The 19,328-nt window shown below is 43.2% G+C and overlaps 1 protein-coding gene across 4 annotated transcripts in view; it reads left to right on the top strand.

The window, feature by feature from the left end:
• Nucleotides 1-19,328, top strand: part of LOC147445206 (putative LRR receptor-like serine/threonine-protein kinase At1g56140) — a 241,608-nt gene that overhangs the window by 126,112 nt on the left and 96,168 nt on the right. For all 4 annotated transcript variants that reach the window (XM_086524760.1, XM_086524761.1, XM_086524762.1 and 1 more), the window contains exons 13-15: nucleotides 18,186-18,254; nucleotides 18,342-18,392; nucleotides 18,611-18,672. In XM_086524760.1, the coding sequence (XP_086380886.1) occupies nucleotides 18,186-18,254; nucleotides 18,342-18,392; nucleotides 18,611-18,672 (182 nt within the window). The remainder of the gene's footprint in view (nucleotides 1-18,185; nucleotides 18,255-18,341; nucleotides 18,393-18,610; nucleotides 18,673-19,328) is intronic.

The following is a 19,328-nucleotide window of genomic DNA, read 5'->3' as shown; positions in this document are numbered from 1 at the left end:
GAGCCATGACATAATCCACTGTGCTGGCTCCATGTCTGTGTGGAAAGCATGTAAAACCCCCCCGCAGCGGGAAATCTCTGTAGGCCATTCAAGATGGCCAATCCATGTGCAGTCCCCATGTCTATCAAGTGACGTCCATACTCATTGTGTTCTCCATCCTGTGATAGTCTGGATAGGCCCGTCCCTGCATCATCCAACTCTCTCAGCATCTCCTCTGAAGTATCATAAACTACTGTCTGATGATGGGCAGTCCTAGCATTGAAATCCCCTAGAATGATGATGTCACCATCTCTAGAGAACTCCCATATGTCATCATCCAAAATAGAGAAGGGGGACTGTCCTCTGGGTGGTGCATAAACTGACGTACTCGGGGGAAAGTAGCAAATATCAATGTAAAGATATCTACCTGTCTCTGCTCTCAATCTCACCCACATGTACCTAGCTTGCTCATCCCTGCGGGCTATATGTATCAATGGCTGCAACTCCTCCCTGAATAACACTGCCACTCCGCTAGAGCCCCGCCCTCTGTTCTCTGATCGCGTCTCCTGTCTACAGGCTGTCTCCCATCTATATCCACTGATGTGAGGCATAGATTGCCCCGGGGCTTGATGTGTCTCAGAGTAGAAGACGGTGTCTCTTCCCGTAAAGCTATCCTCAAAAGCACCCACATCAAGATGCATAGATCCATTACAATTCTAGGTGGCAACTTTGAGTGTGGTCCCATAGGTCTCGCACCGTCATGTGAAGCGGTGCTCTACAATCACCACCCGGCCATCTCTGTAGAAGGCAGTCTTTCCCTTCTCCCTTGCTGCTTGAATCTCTGGCATTACCTCTCTCATATGCGCAAGCTGTGTGAGAGTGAGGTCATCTCCAAGGAATATGCCCGTTTTCTTTAGTGTAGGGCGCTTATTCAAGAAGTCGTTCTTTGCCTCCATGGATGGGAAACGGATGATTAAAGCTCTCCCTTTTGAAGTCTCCCCATTGCCTTGTGTCTTCTTCCCTACCCTCCATGCCTTTGTATGAGTAGCCTCACTACTCATCATGCAGAGAAATTGTTCGACTTCCCCTTCCACATCATCTCGGTCTTTTAGACCGGTTACTCTAATATGCAAGGCTCTAGTTTTCCTTCGCTGCTCTTCTTCTAGAGTCATGTTGATGATTGTAGGAGTGGGGACGGATGTGGTTTCTTTCCCTTTCCCTTTCTTAGCGACTTCTATCCATTTCTCGGCTTCATCCGCCTTCTTTTGCGTCTTCGTGATCACATCCATCCACGAAAACATCTTTACCACCTTCTGTTTCTCCTCTGTGATCATCCGTACGTGCTCCTTGATGACCTTGATCTTCTCTATCACCGAGGGCTGAAATTCCCCTTCTTCCAGTCCATTGCTTACTCTATCCGCAAGCTCTCACTTGAGGGCTATGACCTCTTCTCTAAGTGCTTGTGAATTTGCCTTAAATGCTTGTATCTCTGCGTGCAAGTCCTTTTTCTCCTTCTTCCATTGCGCGGCTCCATTGAGAAACATTTGAAGATGGTTGGCCTTCTCTTTCCACCATCCCTCCATCTCTGCTTTCCATTCTTTCATCTTCCTTTCCATTTTTGTTATCCGCTTGTTTGTAAGCACAAAGGTTGCCTTCGTATGGGGCTTACATACTAGCGAAACGATCATGGCTTCCACTGGCGAAGCGCTCATGGCCTCCATTGGCGATGCGGGTATAGCTCGATGCTCTAGGTCGGTTGAGTCCATGTGGATAAAAGCAATGTGAAGCACTAGCTCACTCTGGGTCGGTTGAGACCAGGTGGCCTTATCCAGACACTTGCTGGCGGGTATGACTGCGCAACCAAAAGGAGATATATTCGGGAGCCTTTATCTCGTGACCCCCTCAACAACATACATACCTCGGGTAGTGTCAACCCGGATTAGAAAACCTGCTGCATACATTCGGAAACCCAAAAAAAAAAAAAAAAAAAAAACCACAGCGAGCGCTGACTCAGCTGAGACCAGGCGGCATCCACAACACAACCCCTTATGGGCGATACGAAACAAGGAAAGAATACGCAAATAGGTATCCCTCGGTCTGCCTGCAACTTGCTCTTCCACAGCTCTCCAAAACCTCCACCTGCTCGAGTGAATACTGTCCAGAAAATTATGTACTGTCACTGCCTGGAACGTTGTTTACTGTTACTGTGTGCAGAGTATCTGGCGCAGTTGCTGCAGCAGGCCACACACAGAGCTGACAGTGACGAGCAGGCTCAGGGCAGCAAGGGCGTATCTCCTGCAGGCATAGGACAGGTGCGTAGAGAAGTTGGGAGAGACAGGGACTGACTCGCCGCACAGAGAACATGCAGGCAGAATAGACGACAGCTTCGCGAGCCCACACAGAGGCGCTGGTGCAGGCGTAGAGCAGCACAACAACGCGCAAGAAACCCTGGTGACCTGCACACTCTGTTCTGCACCTTGTGCGTTTTGCTCCGAGCCTGCTGAACTTGCACGAACCCTAACTGCGCACGCTGTTGAGCCTGCTTAACCTCCACGAAACCCTAACTGCGCGCGTTGCTGAACCTGCTCGAAACCCTAACTGCGTGCGCTGCTGGGCCTGACCTGCTGAGGCTGCGCAGAGCTCTCTGTGTACCACACAGAGACAGAGAGAGAGAGAGAGAGAGAGAGAGAGAGAGAGAGAGAGAGAGAGAGAGAGAGAGAGAGAGAGAGAGAGAGAGAGAGAGAGAGAGAGAGAGAGAGAGAGAGAGAGAGAGAAATGAAATGAAATGTTATATTAACGTCTTCAAAAGGCCAATGTTATATTAACGTCTTCAAAAGGCCAAAGTGACCTATGCGACGAGAAAGTTACAATGCGGTGTATCTGATACAAAGTCAGATTAACAAAATAAATTAAGCTAGGATAACAAGATATAAATAATGCGGAATCCTAAACTAAGCTGATAGGTGTGAAAGGTGAAAGGCGTGAAATGTGTGAACTAAGCAGTACAATGTGTAGACAATATGGGAGGGAAGTAGAGATCCATCTTCATCTGCACTCTGGATGACGAGAAAGTATGGCTCGAATCCTTTGCTATAGCCTCCTTCGAAACTGTGTAGCTCCTCTTCTCCATCGGGGTCGTCTAGATCTGCCTAGCTCCAATGCTCGGTCTATGAGAATGCCAGTAGTGCGGGCAGACGTCTCCACTGTTGGCTGCTCCTCTGTCTGTTCTTCTGGGTGTACAATATCTAGTGGAAAGAAATCTGTGATCTGTCTCTGGGGTTGTCTCGCTTCAGCTCTCCTCAGTAAAGTTTCTCTATGCCTGTGTAACTCAAGTAGATATAGCCCAAGGCATCTCTGATCCTCATAACTCATGACCCTAGATAGAGGCCCAAAACCTTCTCTGAATAGACAATGAAAACGGCCTCGTATCTCATAGTACAGTGTGCAATGGCATATGTAATGTACCTCTGTCTGTGACTCTAGATTGCATAAGCGGCATATCCTGCTATCTGCTGGTGTCCCTCTGAATCTGCCAGTCTCAATCTCGAGCTGATGTGAGGACGTGCATATCTGGCCAATGGCACAACGCAAACCATGAGAAAGATGCGTGTCCATATAGCTAGGTCGAATCACAAACCCATCCTCCGTGAGGTGGAGAAGATGCTCTCTATAGAAAGCCATCTTTGTGCCCAACTCTTGTATCGGCTCTATCCATGATCTCTACCCGCGTCAAAGACCTCAAGGGTGCTTGTAGAGAGTATTGAAAAGGAGGCAACCTGTCCATGGTGAAACCATGTGTCTGAAACCATGATGCCATCTGTGCATACCGGCATGATGTATCCCCATTAAGAGCTAATTGTCTGGAGGACTCTAGAGTCACCCGGGCATATCTGTCTCTAGTAGTATCCCACAAACTGTGTACAAAGGAGACTGATCTGGTAAGTGCCTCAATCTCCATAGGGGGGGCAGCTAATTGCGCTCGAATGATATCATGTGGTATGGAAGCCTTGGCTCTAATCAGTGGAGAGATCATAAATACCAGGGGCTTCTCCATACGCCTCCAACCATCCTAGCCTACAGAAGGTCCCCAAACCTGCACCCCATATAACATAGTAGAGGCAACCAAAGTATCAAAGAGCCATAACTTTGTCCTAGGTTCCTGGAACTGAACCTGCGAACACATCCTCTCCATTCCTCCCAGAGCCGCACCAGCTCTAGTTAGTCTAGTCTTTGCTGCTCTTCTCAAAGAAAATCTCGGCCCAGTAAAGACTACCCCGAGGTAAGTGTATGCATCTGTATAAATCTCCTGACCATATTTGAAAGTAGGTACTGATCTCCTGACCCATTGCGGTGTGGTGTTAAACACCATAACCTTGGTTTTACCTAGGTTTACACACAATCCACTATCCTCTTTAAAACTGCGTAGTGCATCCAAATGTCGTTGCATACCTTCTGGTGAGTCAGATATCAGCACAATATCATCAGCATATAGCAACAATGGGATCCACGTCCCTGCGCGCGCGCGAGAGAGAGAGAGAGAGAGAGAGAGAGAGAGAGAGAGAGAGAGAGAGAGAGAGAGAGAGAGAGAGAGAGAGAGAGAGAGAGAGAGAGAGAGAGAGAGAGAGAGAGAGAGAGAGAGAGAGAGAGAGAGAGAGAGAGAGAGAGAGAGAGAGAGATTATTTATGCTTCATTCGAGAGACCTGCTGGGCCTCACCTGCTGAGGCTGCGCATAGCTCTCTGTATACCTGAGAGAGAGAGAGAGAGAGAGAGAGAGAGAGAAATGAAATGAAATGAAATGTTATATTAACGTCTTCAAAAGGCCAAAATGACCTATGAGACCAATCAGTTACAAAATAGTGAATCTAATACCATGTCTGGGTACAAAAGAACTAGAAGTGGAACAAAATACTACTACTACTACTACAATCTAAAACTACGTGGGTGTAGCAGCTGATACAATAGGTACCCGGTAAACTGGATGTAACAGTGTGTGAAACAAAGATGGAAGAAATGGTGAGGATCCATCCTCATCTGCACTCTGGATGTCGAGAGAGTATGGCTCGAATCTTCTGTTGTAGTCTCCGTCGATGCTGTGTAGCTCCTCTCCTCAGTCGCGGTCGTCTGTATCTCTGTAGCTCCAGTGCTCGGTCGATGAGAGTGCCAGTAGTGGTCGAATGAGTGTGGGACGAGCTCTGCAGTGGTGGCTGCTCCTCTGGCTGTCCCATATCTAGTGAAAAGAAATCTGTAATGTGTCTCTGGGACTGCCTCTCTCTAGCTCTCCCCAGTAAAGTGTCTCTATACCTGTGTAACTCAAGTAGATATAGTCCAAGACATCTCTGATCCTCATAACTCATGACCCTAGATAGAGGACCAAAACCCTCTCTGAATAAGCAGTGGAAACGCCCCCGTATCTCATAGAACACTGTGCAATGACATATGTAGTGCAACTCTGTCTCTGGCTCTCTCTGGCATAATCGGCATATCCTGCTGTCTGCTGGTATCCCTCTGAATCTACCGGTCTCAATCTCGAGCTGATGTGAGGATGTGCGTATCTGACCAATGGCACAACGCAAACCATGAGACATATGTGTGTCCATGTAGCTGGGTCGAATCACAAACCCATCTCCTGTGAGGTGGAGAAGATGCTCTCTATAGAAAGCCATCTTCGTGCTCAACTCCTGAGGCGGTTCTATCCATGTCCTCCTGGTGTCGAGCTGGATCAGGTCCTGACGAATGAGTCTAGTGATCTCCACCCGTGTAAGAGACAGCGAGGGTGCCTGAAGAGAATACTGGAGAGAGAGAGAGAGAGAGAGAGAGAGAGAGAGAGAGAGAGAGAGAGAGAGAGAGAGAGAGAGAGAGAGAGAGAGAGAGAATACGATCTGAGGAAAACTCACATTAGTGAGTTTGTGGGTTTTCCCACTTTTATTATAAGTAACTTTAAAAAATGTGTCTAGGTTCAATGTGAACCTGGACAAAGTATAAAAATGTACAATAAGAGGTCATTTATGGCCTTTAACCCAACCACCTCCCACTTAAAGGCATAAATGATGCCTTTAAGTTAACCAACTCCCACCAGCTGTATGCAATGCTCATGTTGAGCTTTAGCCAGACTCTTGATGAGAACATCTGCAGGGTTATCGTATGTATGGATCTTAGTCAAGGTGATTAGACCATCCTCCAATACCTGACGTATGAAGTGGTACCACACATCTATATATTTGGTACGCACATGAAACATGGCATTTTTGGCAAAATAGACAATACTCTGGCTATCAAAACCCAATACGGGTGTACGAGCAAGTATGCCAAGTTCTTTTGCAAGTGTGTCCAACCAACTAGCTTCCTTTGAAGCCTCTGTGGCTGAAATATATTCAGCCTCAGTAAGTACTCAATGCCACAATTTTCTGCAACCTAGAACACCAAGAGACTGCACCACCAACAATGGAAAATACATATCCACTGGTAGATTTCCTGGTATCCATGTCACCTGCCATGTCTACATCACAATATCCGTGCAACTTTAAGTCACTTTTGCCATAACAAATACATTTTGATTGTGTACCTTTCAAATATCTCAGAATGCATTTGACAGCTTCCCAATGCGCTTTGCCAGGATTCGACATGTATGGACTAACAACTCCCACTGGATAAGCAATGTCGGGACGAGTGGCAACCATAGCATACATGAGAGAACCACAAGTTGACGCATAAGGGATTCCCTTCATTGCTTTCAATGCCACCTCATCCTTTGGGCAATCTGCCTTGCTAAGCTTAGTGTATGGAGGTAAAGGTACTCCAAGAGGCTTAGCATCAGCCATATTAAATCTGTCAAGTACTTTTGCAATGTACCTTTCTTGAGATAGAAACAACAATTTCAACTTTCTATCCCTTTTGATACGCATGCCCAAAATATGCTCTGCATCACTCAAATCCTTCATAGCAAATGCTGAATTTAGCTTACGTTTCAGAGCATGAAGACTAGTCTTATGTTTCCCGGCAAGCAGCATGTCATCAACATAGAGAGAAAGTATGATGGGACTACCATCTTCATCCCTTTTCGTATACAAACAATGATCTACATGGCTGCGTTTAAAGCCTTGAGACATCATAAAAGTGTCAAACTTCTTATACCACTGCCGTGATGATTGTCTCAAATCATACAGAGCCCTTTTCAGTTTGCATACAAGTTCCTCACGTGTAGGAATTACAAAACCTTCAGGTTGTTTCATGTATATGTTCTCTTCAATGTCACCATGCAAAAAAATTGTCTTTACATCCATTTGATTCAATTCCAAATCAAGCACCGCAACGAGAGCAAAAAGGATACGTAAAGTTGTAAGCTTTACAACAGGGGAAAAGATTTCTTGAAAATCAATTCCTTCTTTCTGTGCATATCCTTTTGCAACCAATCTTGCCTTGTACTTGGGTTTTTATCCACAATCTTAATCTTGTACACCCATTTGTTAGGAAGATCCTTTCTCCCTTTAGGCAATGGCACAAGATCCTAAGTATCATTTGCATACAAGGATTTCATTTCCTCTGGCATTGCAAGCTCCACTTACTGCTTGACTCACATGACTTAGCCTCTTTATATGTAAGAGGTTCACCCTCATTTGTCAACATTACATGATCTAAAGAGGGGTTGAATCTCTGTGGTTGCCTTCTCAATCGAGTTGACCTGCGTACACAATGATCTACATTCTCAGGCAACAGTTCTACATCATAAGGCAACTCATTTTCAACTCTATCATGTTGCTGAAAATCATTTTCAGCCAATTCAGGTGGCTGTCCATCCTCATTAGGAGCATCAATATCATGTCCTACCTCTTCTGGCTCAAGGTTAACCGGCTGATTATCAATTTCAGCTTGCGGTAATGCATCATGAGGCTCTTTTTCAACATGAATGGGTGGCATGGAAGATTGAAATTCAACTGTTTTGTTGTCAGCATCGGGTTTTGTAGCATTCTTAAGCAATTTTGCCTCATTGAACACTAAATCTCGGCTGCGTATTACCTTTTTAAACTGTGGTAACCACACTCTATAGCCCATTTCACCTTCTTCCCCATAACCTAGGAAGGCTCCCTCAACGGACTTCATAACAAGCTTTGTTCTCAAGTCATTGCGTACATGAATGAAAGCTTCGCAGCCAAATACTCTCAAATGATCATAAGAGGCAGGTTCGCCAGACCAAACCTCCTTTGGAATGTCATTTTTCAGCGTACTATTAGGATATCGATTGCAAATACGAACTGCAGTTTTCAATGCCTCCCTCCAAAACTCTTGGGAAAGATTAGCGGTGGACAACATGCAGCGCACTCTCTCGCATAAAGTACGATTATGCCTCTCAGCCACACCATTAGAAGACGGATTATAAGGGGATGTCAACTCCCTTTTTATCCCCTTACCATCACAAAAATGCTGAAATTCAGTAGATACATATTCTCCTCCATTGTCTGACCTGAGACATTTAAGCTTAGCACTCTTTTGAGTAGTGACAAAAGCATGAAACTTCTTAAAAGCATTAAAAGTTTCACTCTTACTTTTCAACAAATGCACCCATCCTTTCCTAGTACAGTCATCAATGAATGTAACAAAATACAATGCACCACCAAAAGATTTAACAGGCATAGTGCATACATCGGAGTGAATAAGATCAAGAGGATTAGCTTTAAGAGAGACACCAGAGTAATAAGAAGATTTTTGTTGCTTTCCGTAAAGACAATCGTTACAAAAATCCAAGTTTTTGTCTTTTAGATCAACCCTCTTCAAAAAGGAAAGCACATCAATACCCTTTTGGCTCATATGGCCAAGTCTCTTATGCCACAATCCCTGTGTGAAGCAACTTCAGCAACAACAAGAAACTTGCCAGGCAAAGCTTTGCATTGAAGATAGTACAAAGTACCTCTTTTAGACCCTTTTGCAACAAGCATAGAGCCCTTAAGCAACTTCCATGAACCCCCAGCAAAGATGGTAGTATAACCATGGACATCTAATTGGCCAACAGATAGAAAACTTTTCTTTATGCCTGGTACAAATCTGACATCATTCAACACAAGCTCTTGACCATTGTTAAGAGCCGAACGCATAGTACTCAATCTCTCAATATTGTAAGAAAAATTATCACTAAGGTACACCTTGCCATAATTGCCTGCAACATATGTAGCAAAACACTTCAAAGATGGAGTCACATGGAATGAAGCACCAGAATCCACTATCCATGACCGGAATAGGTCATCATTAGCACTAAGCAATGCATCAATGACATCTTTCTTCGAGATAAGCATGTCTTCTACTTTAGCCATCACCAAATCTGAGGGGCATGAAGTCGCAACCAAAATTTCCTGAACGTCTGACAACTACTCAATGAACACACTAGAGGATACATTTGCATTCTTAGCATCCTTGGAGGAATCACCTGCTGATTTTTCCCCTTTCTTCTCATCTTTCTTCTTCTTATCTTGCGTTTCCTTCTTCCTTTCCTGCTCTTTCTTGAAATACCCGCAATTGGATTTCTTGTGACTCTTTCTGCCACATTGATAACAAGTGACATCCTTATCTTTTGTCTTGCTCTTACTTCTATTTTGAGTCATGTTGCCTCCATCATGCTTTTTATTTCTACCTCTTGCAGTGTAGGCAGAACTGCCACCTTCCTCACTAGACTTGCGTCTAATCTCTTCATTGAGAATAGACCCTCTCACACCGTCATACGTGAGGGTGGGACTGTTGCTCAAGGAGACAACCAAGGTTTCCCAAGTATCTGGAAATGTCATAAGCAAGAAAATAGCTTTCAGCTTATCATCGAATTGTTGAAGCCCATTGTCCTGCGACTGACTCAATACACATGTAAAAGCACTCAAATGCTCAGAAGCTGACTTCGAGTCATCAAGCTGCATTTTCATCAACTTTCACATCAAATGCACCTGGTTCACAGGCATGGTGTTTTCATAATTGGACTTTAGCTTTTGCCATATTGCATAAGCAGAGTCCAAACGCTTGATATCCGTCAAAATGTCATCATTGATAGTCATGATGTAAGCCATAGCCTTCTTATTTAACTTGGCCCACTCTTCGTCAAACAAACCCGGTAACTTGGTGGCTTATTCTGCTCCAATGCATCTTCACAATCCTTTAAGAAAAGGATACTTTGCATGCGTTCTTGCCAAAGATCGAAGCCTTCACCATCGAACCGTTTGATTCTCATCAAACTTTTAGTGTCAGATGCGGAAGAGTAAGAAGACATCTTAATTGAACTGCAAGTGTGTATACAAGAGAGATGCAATAGGCTGAAAATTTCAGTAAATAGTAGCAACCACAAGACTTTGCATACAAAGAGCCACAGTTTCTTTACATGAAAAGTCCAAATCTGTAATTTCAGCTGAAATGTGAAACTTGAAGTACCAGTACTTAGCTTTTCAATCAATTTGTCGCGATAAACATCAATACATGCGATCCCACAACTTTGGTACACCTGCGTATTGCTGTTTTTACTTGTAATAACCTGTAAATCACCTGTTTTGACCTAAAAACAGCCTGTTTTGGGTAATTTTGGCAGTTTTGGTGACCTTTTCGACCCCGGAAGCAAGGGGCTTCGTGATGGAAGCGAAATTCATCGCGGGAGAGGAAATTTAACTTGCTGTCAAGTAGACTCCGTAGGGCTGTTTTGAAACCCTAGGGCTGTGATACCAATTGAAAGTGAAAAGCAGACGGTGCCGGTAGGTGCACGTTGCGATGTAGTGCAGGATTAGGGCAAGAAGCAGGAGGCAAGAGTGCACAGAGAGCTAGCGCTAGAGAGCGAAGCAGGGAAAGAGAGAGAGCTCGTATGATTTGGGGAAAACTTACATTAGTGAGTTTGTGGGTTTTCCCACTTTTATTATAAGTGACCTTTAAAAATGTGTCATGTCGAGGTTCACATTGAACCTGGACAAAGTATAAAAATGTACAATAAGAGGTCATTTAAGGCCTTTAACCCAACAGTCGAGAGAGTATCGCTCGAATCCTCTGCTGTAGTCTCCGTCGATGCTATGTAGCCCCTCTCCTCAATCGTGGCCGTCTGGATCTCCGTAGCTCCAGTGCTCGGTCGATGACAGTGCCGGTAGTGGTCGAATAAGTGTGGGCCGAGCTCTGCAACGATGGATGCTTCTCTGGCTATCCCATATTCGAGTGAAAATAAATCTGTAATCGGTCTCTGGGACTCTCTCTCTCTCTAGAGAGAGAGAGAGAGAGAGAGAGAGAGAGAGGGGGGGAGAGAGAAATGAAATGAAATGTTATATTAACGTCTTCAAAAGGCCAAAATGACCTATGAGACCAAACTGTTACAAAATTGTGAATTTGATACCATGTCTGGGTACAAAAAGATTAGAACAAAAATACTACTACTACTAGAATCCATCCTCATCTGCACTCTGGATGTCGAGAGTATGGCTCGAATCCTCTGCTCTAGTCTCCGTCGATGCTGTGTAGCCCCTCTTCTCAATCGTGGTCATCTGGATCTCCGTAGCTCCAGTGCTCGGTCGATGAGAGTGCCGGTACTGGTCGAAAGAGTGTGGGCGGAGCTCTGCAGTGATGGCTGTCACAAGACGGGCACCACGTGCCAATAGAAAAGAACAGACTGAACAGACTTTTAGCACTTCAATAACAATTGAACTGAGAGAGAGAGAGAGATGACACGCTACATGGAGTGGCGAAATTCCACCCCAGAGAGTATTGGCCCCAAACCTTGGCACCCCTTTTGGTATTTCTTTATATTGCATCAACACAGTACAAGCCAGTACTCTAGACTCTACACCTTCTCTAGGAAGCATGCCAGAGAATGAGCCCTTAGCACATATTAAAAGGCCCTTGGCCTATGAAAAGGAGTTTATATGAAAAGCCTTCAAACTTAAAAGCTTGTGGTCCAAAAGCAATGCCAAAAAGCTGCCAGCGTAAATCACGGAATTCCGTACAACTGCCACGTCAATAGTTAGCGCAAAACGCGGAAATCCATACAGCCTGCCACGTCAGCACTGTCAACGTAATTTCCGAAAACTGCCACGTCATTAGCTGCGGGTCTTGCTTTATTTTAATCCTTTATGTCACTTGGGGCCCCATCGGACGGGGTCCCCATAAGTTGGCAGGACTTCTTCTTCTGTTACTTGGTCTTCTTAGGGTTTAAGCCCCTCGGCCGGCATCTGCAAGTTGACTCCATTCTTCAGGGCTTTGACACGTAGCAGTTTGTGAGAATGGCTGCTCCTCTAGCTGTCCCATATCTAGTGAAAAGAAATCTGTAATCCGTCTCTGGGACTGTCGCTCTCTCTATCTCTCGAGACTTTGTCTTTGCTTTTTCTTCTATCATCTCAAGAATTTTACTCTCGGGATCCTCTGCGCTGAGAAATGCCTCGATCACCGTTTCCTGCTTGCCCATTGGCATCTTGATCGATTCAGCAAATCCCTAATGCTCAGCAACATCCTTCTCTTGAGACTTCTTGATACAATCTAACACTCTTTGAACATCTGGCAAAGCAAGCAATTGTTGCACCTCTACAAGTTGAGTTCGTACTTGTAGAAGTTCCGCTTCTGCATTTCTCCCTTTGCTTGTGGTTGCTCTTCCTCTTAGGATTGTCCTTTGCAAAAACAGAGTTGCGACCTTTATCAGATACCACTGTCACAACCAAGAGCGCACAAAAAATATCAATATACCTAGATAAACGAACCAAACTGAGAGAAAAGGGAGGTAGAGAGACTAAGAAGATTGATATAATAGTGGGGACCAGAAGACGGGCCAGTTACCCCCCCCCCCCCCCCCCTCCCCCCCCCCAAAAAAAAAAAAAAAAAGAAAAACCCCAAAAAAAGAGAAGAAAACAAAAACTTTTATTGATGGGGAGAATCGTTTACAAGCACATGAAGCAGAGATGGGGCATTATCCCATGCTCTGTTCTAAATCTGAAACTTGACGAGACTCAGGAGCTTTTCTCCCTACTTATAATCTCAAGAGCTAGAGATCTCAACTCAATGATCCTTTTGACTTGATCTAGAGCAAATTGGCTTTTTAAGCCGACCGAATCCGGTGGTGGAGTCCCTCGAGTAGAGACCATGGCCTTCTCCTGTTCTTCCTTTCCAAGAGAGAGAAATTACCTGGAAGACACAAATACTATAGCAAACTCCGTGAACCTCACAAGAGAACGTTACTTGTTGCTCTTAGTATTGAAGGCAACCTCTGGGTATGAATTCGTTGCGTGAAAATGGTGGCAAGATTTCCGCAGAAAGAAAAACAGATTTTATTGACATCTTCGAAAGGCCAAACTCGGCCTAGGAGACATCAATGTCCATTTGTGACAAATCCTCTATCATTCCAAGAAAGGAAAAACTGAACTTAAAATAAATTGGCGAGTACAATGAGTGGTAACCATGATGGATGGATGGAGGGAGGATGGATCTATACTGCTGGGGGCTCAGAATGTAGGACTATATGCAAAGGGTATACAATTCTAATATGCGCTCTAGCTAGCTCCATCTTGTGGTATATTTAGGTGAGGTATGGTATACCTCACTGATGGGGTGTTAGTAGCTCCCTAAAGAATATGCCTAGGTGTGATTTGAGTTGAGCGAGGCGCTCTGTGCTCTCCCATCAAACTGGTCGTTGATCTCTGTCAGCTTTCCATCTCCCTCTGGTTTTGAGTGTCTCTGCCCTCTGGAGAGTAACTCCATGCTATGTGTGTTGTGTTATGTGTGTTGGAGGTGGTGGGCATCTTTGAAAAAATACGGTGATTTGTGTCTAACGCCCCCTCCCTAGTTACCGTCTAGGCCTGTAAAGAGATCTCTATGTCTTGCTGAATCTTGAGTATAGACCTCCCTAGCAAAGGTCTCAGAGCCTAAAGGTCTCTCCTCGATGGGGGTGCTTAAAAAACTAATGCCAGAAGAGGAGGGCCGGGGCTCCTATTGTTGGTGAGGACATCCCGTGAGGATAGAAAACAACTTATGGAACCGGCCGAGGGGCCTAAACCCTCAAACTAAAGCAGATACACAGACACACGCACTCTACAACTTGCGTAGAGGAGCTGATGAGGTGGCAATTGGACGGACGTCTGTGTTTTGTGCTGACCTACTGATGTGGCAGCCTTTGACGCTAGCTTTTAGGACCAGATGCTTTCCATGTAAATTGCTTTTGGATGGCGAAGGGCCTTTAAATATGTACAAGGGCTCATTCTCTGGCATGCTACCCACGGAGATGTAGAGCAGAGCCTTGAGTATTGTACTGTGTTGAAGCAATATAAAGAAATACCAAAAGGGGCGCCACAATTTGGTGCCACTGCACCTTGGGAGTGGATCTTTGCCACTCCGTGTCTCGTGTGAAGTGGATCTCTTTCAGCTCAATTATTTTGAAGCATCTAAAGTCTTTTGAGTCTCTTCTTTTCCGTCGGCATATGATGCCATCTTGTTATAGTGGTATTAGAGCTCTAGTCGTGCTTTTCTGAAAGCATACCAGTGCTCCTAAGAATAGAAAGAGCAAGATGGCGCTTCAAGATTTTACAAAAAAAAAATCCTTTTTCGAGAAAATCAAGACCTAGATGAATCTACAGATAGAAGCTATAGAGTTGGATGAAGAAGAAACGGCAACAGAAGGAGGAGCTTGTTTTTGCCCTAAAAAGCACAAAAACATGCTTTTTGACGCTTTTCTATGTTGCAGAGGCCTCTAAAAATCTCTTCAGCGGTTGAGAATTTGGATATGCAACAGTTGACCATCTCAACTAGCCTTATGCATTGACGTGAAAGAATTTTGATTCCGACAATTTTTAAAAATTAGGGTTTTAGCAGCAACTTAGGTTTTTGCAACATGGGTCAAAATTATGTCTTGGATGCTTTTTTGCAGACAACAGGTAATACTATTTGTATCAATTTTTATCTCTAATTAACAATGCTACAAATGGAATACGTTCTTGTATGTTTTTAAGTCATTGCGTACCTTGCGTACCTTACACAAGGGCCATGAACAATACATGGATCATAACTATACCTTACATATAGTTCTTAACTACCTTGAGTCACCCATTTGATGTGATGCATCAAAAGTATGTGTTCTTGGTGGCTAGGCATATATTCCCCTTCACAGAGCTCTTATCATTCCTCAATGACTCACTAGGAATATCCGTTCTTGGATCTCTATGATGCTCTATGTCATCCTTGTGATGATGCATCTAGAAAACCTTGTTCTTGTAGATCTAGTCATAAAAATAGTAAAAATAGGCAATTTAGCAACACTAACTATGAGGAAAAGTTTGATTGTAAACCGGCAATAAGACCATAAAATGAGTTTGCATCCATAACGATTTATACATCCTAGATTGAATTTTGAGAAAATTATAATGAATCATCAACATAGGCCTCAGCGAGGCTCAACAACAATATATGAGGCATCATGCATGGAAAGACCCCATATATTGTCTTGCCCAATGAGTTTATCTATATAGAACAATGTCGAATGTGTTGCAATGGCATAAAGCTATACACTAATCAGACAATCTTGACTCACCAAGCGACCCATATTCTAACACAATGAAAGCTATGCTGTCTCACCTTCATTAATTCAATAGATCACATTTCAAAGTTTAGGCCCCAGGCTAAATAACAACTACAACAATGTTCCGATGGAACATATTAATGGCCTTAGCAATTTTCAATCCCCATGCACACATTTGGACGCTAGGTATACTTTGAGCAAAATACAAACCCCAAGGAAGGTGATCTTTGAGGGCAATTGACGAACATTTGGTCAACACTTGGTAAACAATTGACAAGCGGGATAGGTCTTTAATCACCATGCACACATTTGGACGCTAGGTATAAAACCACATTGAGCAAATTACAAACCCCAATGAAGGTGATCTTTGAGGGCATTGACGAACATTTTGGTCAACACTTTGTAAACAATTGACATAAGCGGGGTAGGTCTCTAATCACCCAGTGTCTCACACAGGTGTTCCTTAGGCAATAAATTCAAAAAACCTTCTTTCCAAGAAGCAAGAAGCATTCTACAGTGCCAATAATGATTGGTGATGGGAACTAAAGGATCTTTGAGATCATCCTAGAATGCACAAAAGAAATCGAGATTGTGACCATCCCAACACGGTGATTCCCATTCACCAAAACCATGAAGCACCGCACTCAATTATGTTTCAAAAAATAAATTCTCTAGCGCTTGAGATTCCATGGGGGAAATGATATGGTTGATTTCCGCAAGAAATTCATCATGTGCATGTTGGACATTAGAGCTAGGCAGTGAAGGAGAAGCATGTAAATCCTGATAATAACAGGAGCATATGTCAGCCAGTTATTGCTTAGTGCGTGTCTAGGTACCATCATGCATTTTGACTTGTGCTATACTTTGGATTTGTCTAGAACCATGGAGCCCCTTAGAGAAGAAGGATTTAGACAAACAATCCTTATTTAAGGACTTGTGACGGGCCCAGATTGACCATTTATTAAACTTACATGATTCATTAATAGCAATACAAGATTTAGCATCCATAAAAGCTTCATGTTCTTTGAGTGTTAATGATATATGATGATTTGATTCTAGTGTAGGTTTGCACCAAAGTTGGCAGCCGCCACATTCCTATAAGATTCCCCAAATACCATTTACTATACTCACGTATGATCATTTGCACATAAACAACAAATGAGCACCTCTTAAATTTGTAAGAGCAAAGGGTACACAGCCAAACTAACCATTGCAACAAAAGAGTGATATTGTAAATAACTTTTGTTAAGAAATAGCAACCACTTAGAGGGCAACGTCATGCCATGAGGGGATATGCCAAAATGTAATAACTACAGAGAAGCAAGATGTGGAAAACATAATAAATGTTTAATGCATATCCTACAAGCGTAAGCCTTACATTGATGTGCATTAATTGGATACCACTGATCCAAGCGATCAAAGTAATCACGTTGTGCATTCTGATGAAAGGTAAAACCAAGAAGTCCAGGCATAAGTCTCCCAAAGATCAAATGCATGTAAAACCAAAAGCAAACAATACCAATCCATGTGTTCCTACACCGGCATGTGTGAGCTATGCGAGACTTATCAGTGGAGTAGGGGGATTATTGAAAGCATCACCCAAAAAAGCATTGGTCATTGAGGGATAATGCCTCAAAGAATGAGCTCAATGATGCAAAGATTGAGAGGCAGATATACTGGAAAATTTGTAAATTTCTCTTTGAATAAGACATTGCACTACTATCCAATGCCCATGAGGATTCTTATAGGAAACACATGATTCATTGCGTATCATGACAAAAGTCCTCGAAGAGGCACCTCTAGTAAATCTAATACCCTGCAAATGTGCCGCTTTGACCAACAAAAAAACGTTGATTATGCTCATAAACACACACGACATGAGGTTGCATTTTATCTACAAATGTCCAAGACAAACGCCATTTTCTAGGTTCACATAGACCCTGAATTTAAGACTAATGCACTTAAGAGGGATGTACATGGGAAGAGGTAAAAGAAGAGAAGGTTGTCTAAAGATTCCATGTGCATAGGAATTTTATCTCCCCCTCCCCCCTCGCAGTGCCAACCCACACACATGCATACGCACACACAACACAAAATCAATGCACACAGGTAGATATGTTTTTTTGGGTTTCATCGGCAACTTTGCCACTAAGTAGGTCACATAAAAGAGGTATCATGTAGTGTTTCATAATTTTTTTGTGCTTTTGTTGTGCCAAAAACAACAGAAGTCATTTACATCTTTATTATTTGTGAAGAGAGAAATAAAGGCTGCTGGATTGTTCATCAAACAAAAGATTTTGTCTTACCTGACAGTCTAATTATCTGCTTATCAAAAACATTGGAATGGGAATTTTTTTAAGAAAATACCCCAAGAGAATTTATTACCTCAGAACAAAGCAGCAGTTAGGATACAGGGCACAGCAAAAGATGGTAATCGTGGGATTGGACCTCATAGCATGGAATGTCTAGTGAATGGAGCAATGTCCTTCATAGTCACAGGGGACGCCCTTTTTCGGGCTTCCCGTCCCCACTTGCCGTCCCGCCTTCTTTTTTACACTAAAAATCCATTTGAGCCCCGTTCCCCGTCCCAGAATGCGTCCCTTGTGACTATGATGTCCTTGCCTTATGGTTCTGAAAGAATCTTGATTGACTTATGCTGTTTCTAAATTCTTGTAGAATGTGTCAGATTTACAAGGCCTGCAGTTCTTTTCAGGGACCTCTCTTACAATCAGTTTGATGGAAGCGCGTCACTTTGGAGTCAAGAAGCAAAAGATATGGACCTGTATACAACAATAGGCTTTCTTTTTTTTTGTGTCTTGACAAGTATGAGCCATGTTACTCGCTGTCTTAAGTTCTAATTTCCATGCAGGAATCCTGTATGGAATTCATTTAATGGAAGCTTCCAGCCTTTTGGGACGATGTAAGATTTTCCTTGGAACTTGGTGCCTCAATGAATTTAAATTTCTGAATGCGAATGGTGGATAATTGGTATGGTTTGATTCACTACATGGTAATTGTAAGAACGTAACCTCGACTGAACTTCTTTCCTTTGGAAGCTCCCAAGGTTTTCGTATGTTGGGGTAAAAAGCAATAAGGAATAATTCTCGTGTTTTCTGACTTATTTGAAGCTTGTTACAGGTCAGTGTTACCATTACTGGATTGTGCATCAAATATTTTTTGTGCTCATCGAACTGATGAAAGTACGTGCTTTTTGTCCTTCTAGTCATAATCTTTCACTGAGACAATATATTTTGATATATGCCATGCCAATGGACCTTAGTGCATGCACTGGTATGCTTATGAGGCGACCTCATATGTGTTGCACGACCATTGATATAAATTTGAAGGCTTCTGGAAACTCTGTATACTTGCGAGTAGGTGCCCTGCATCTATGCATAGGAACAGTTCTCAAGAGGCTGATCGAGTAACAGAAAGGCATGCCAATGGAGCAACTTGTTAAGAGTATGTAAATGAATTTTTGACAGGAATGCATTGGCCCTTAGTTGACATTTGTCATTTGTCACAATTGTGTTGCCATGACATAATGAAGTGCTTCAGCTATCAATTAACTGAGGATTGGAGCTTTTGCAGGATCACAAAGTTATCTCCTGTGGCATGCTCAGTTAGCATGTCCCAAGTTCAACAAGGCTTTTGGAACGTAGAAGTCAAACCAGTTGGAAATATTCTATTGAATGAGAGATTTTGCACCATGAAAGAGAATTTTTTCTAGCAGAATACACTGCAAGGATGTAGACATTGAGATAAAGTCACATAGTGGAAAGGATTGCAACAACAGTTTTGGAAACTTTGAAAGCAAATCAGTCTGACATGAAGGGGTTCTCAGCAAGGTCTACAA

This window comes from Adiantum capillus-veneris, chromosome 12 (assembly GCF_014529385.1).
Source record: "Adiantum capillus-veneris isolate H3 chromosome 12, ASM1452938v2, whole genome shotgun sequence".
NCBI lineage: Eukaryota > Viridiplantae > Streptophyta > Polypodiopsida > Polypodiales > Pteridaceae > Adiantum > Adiantum capillus-veneris.
This window is presented reverse-complemented; position numbering and strand designations above follow the sequence as displayed.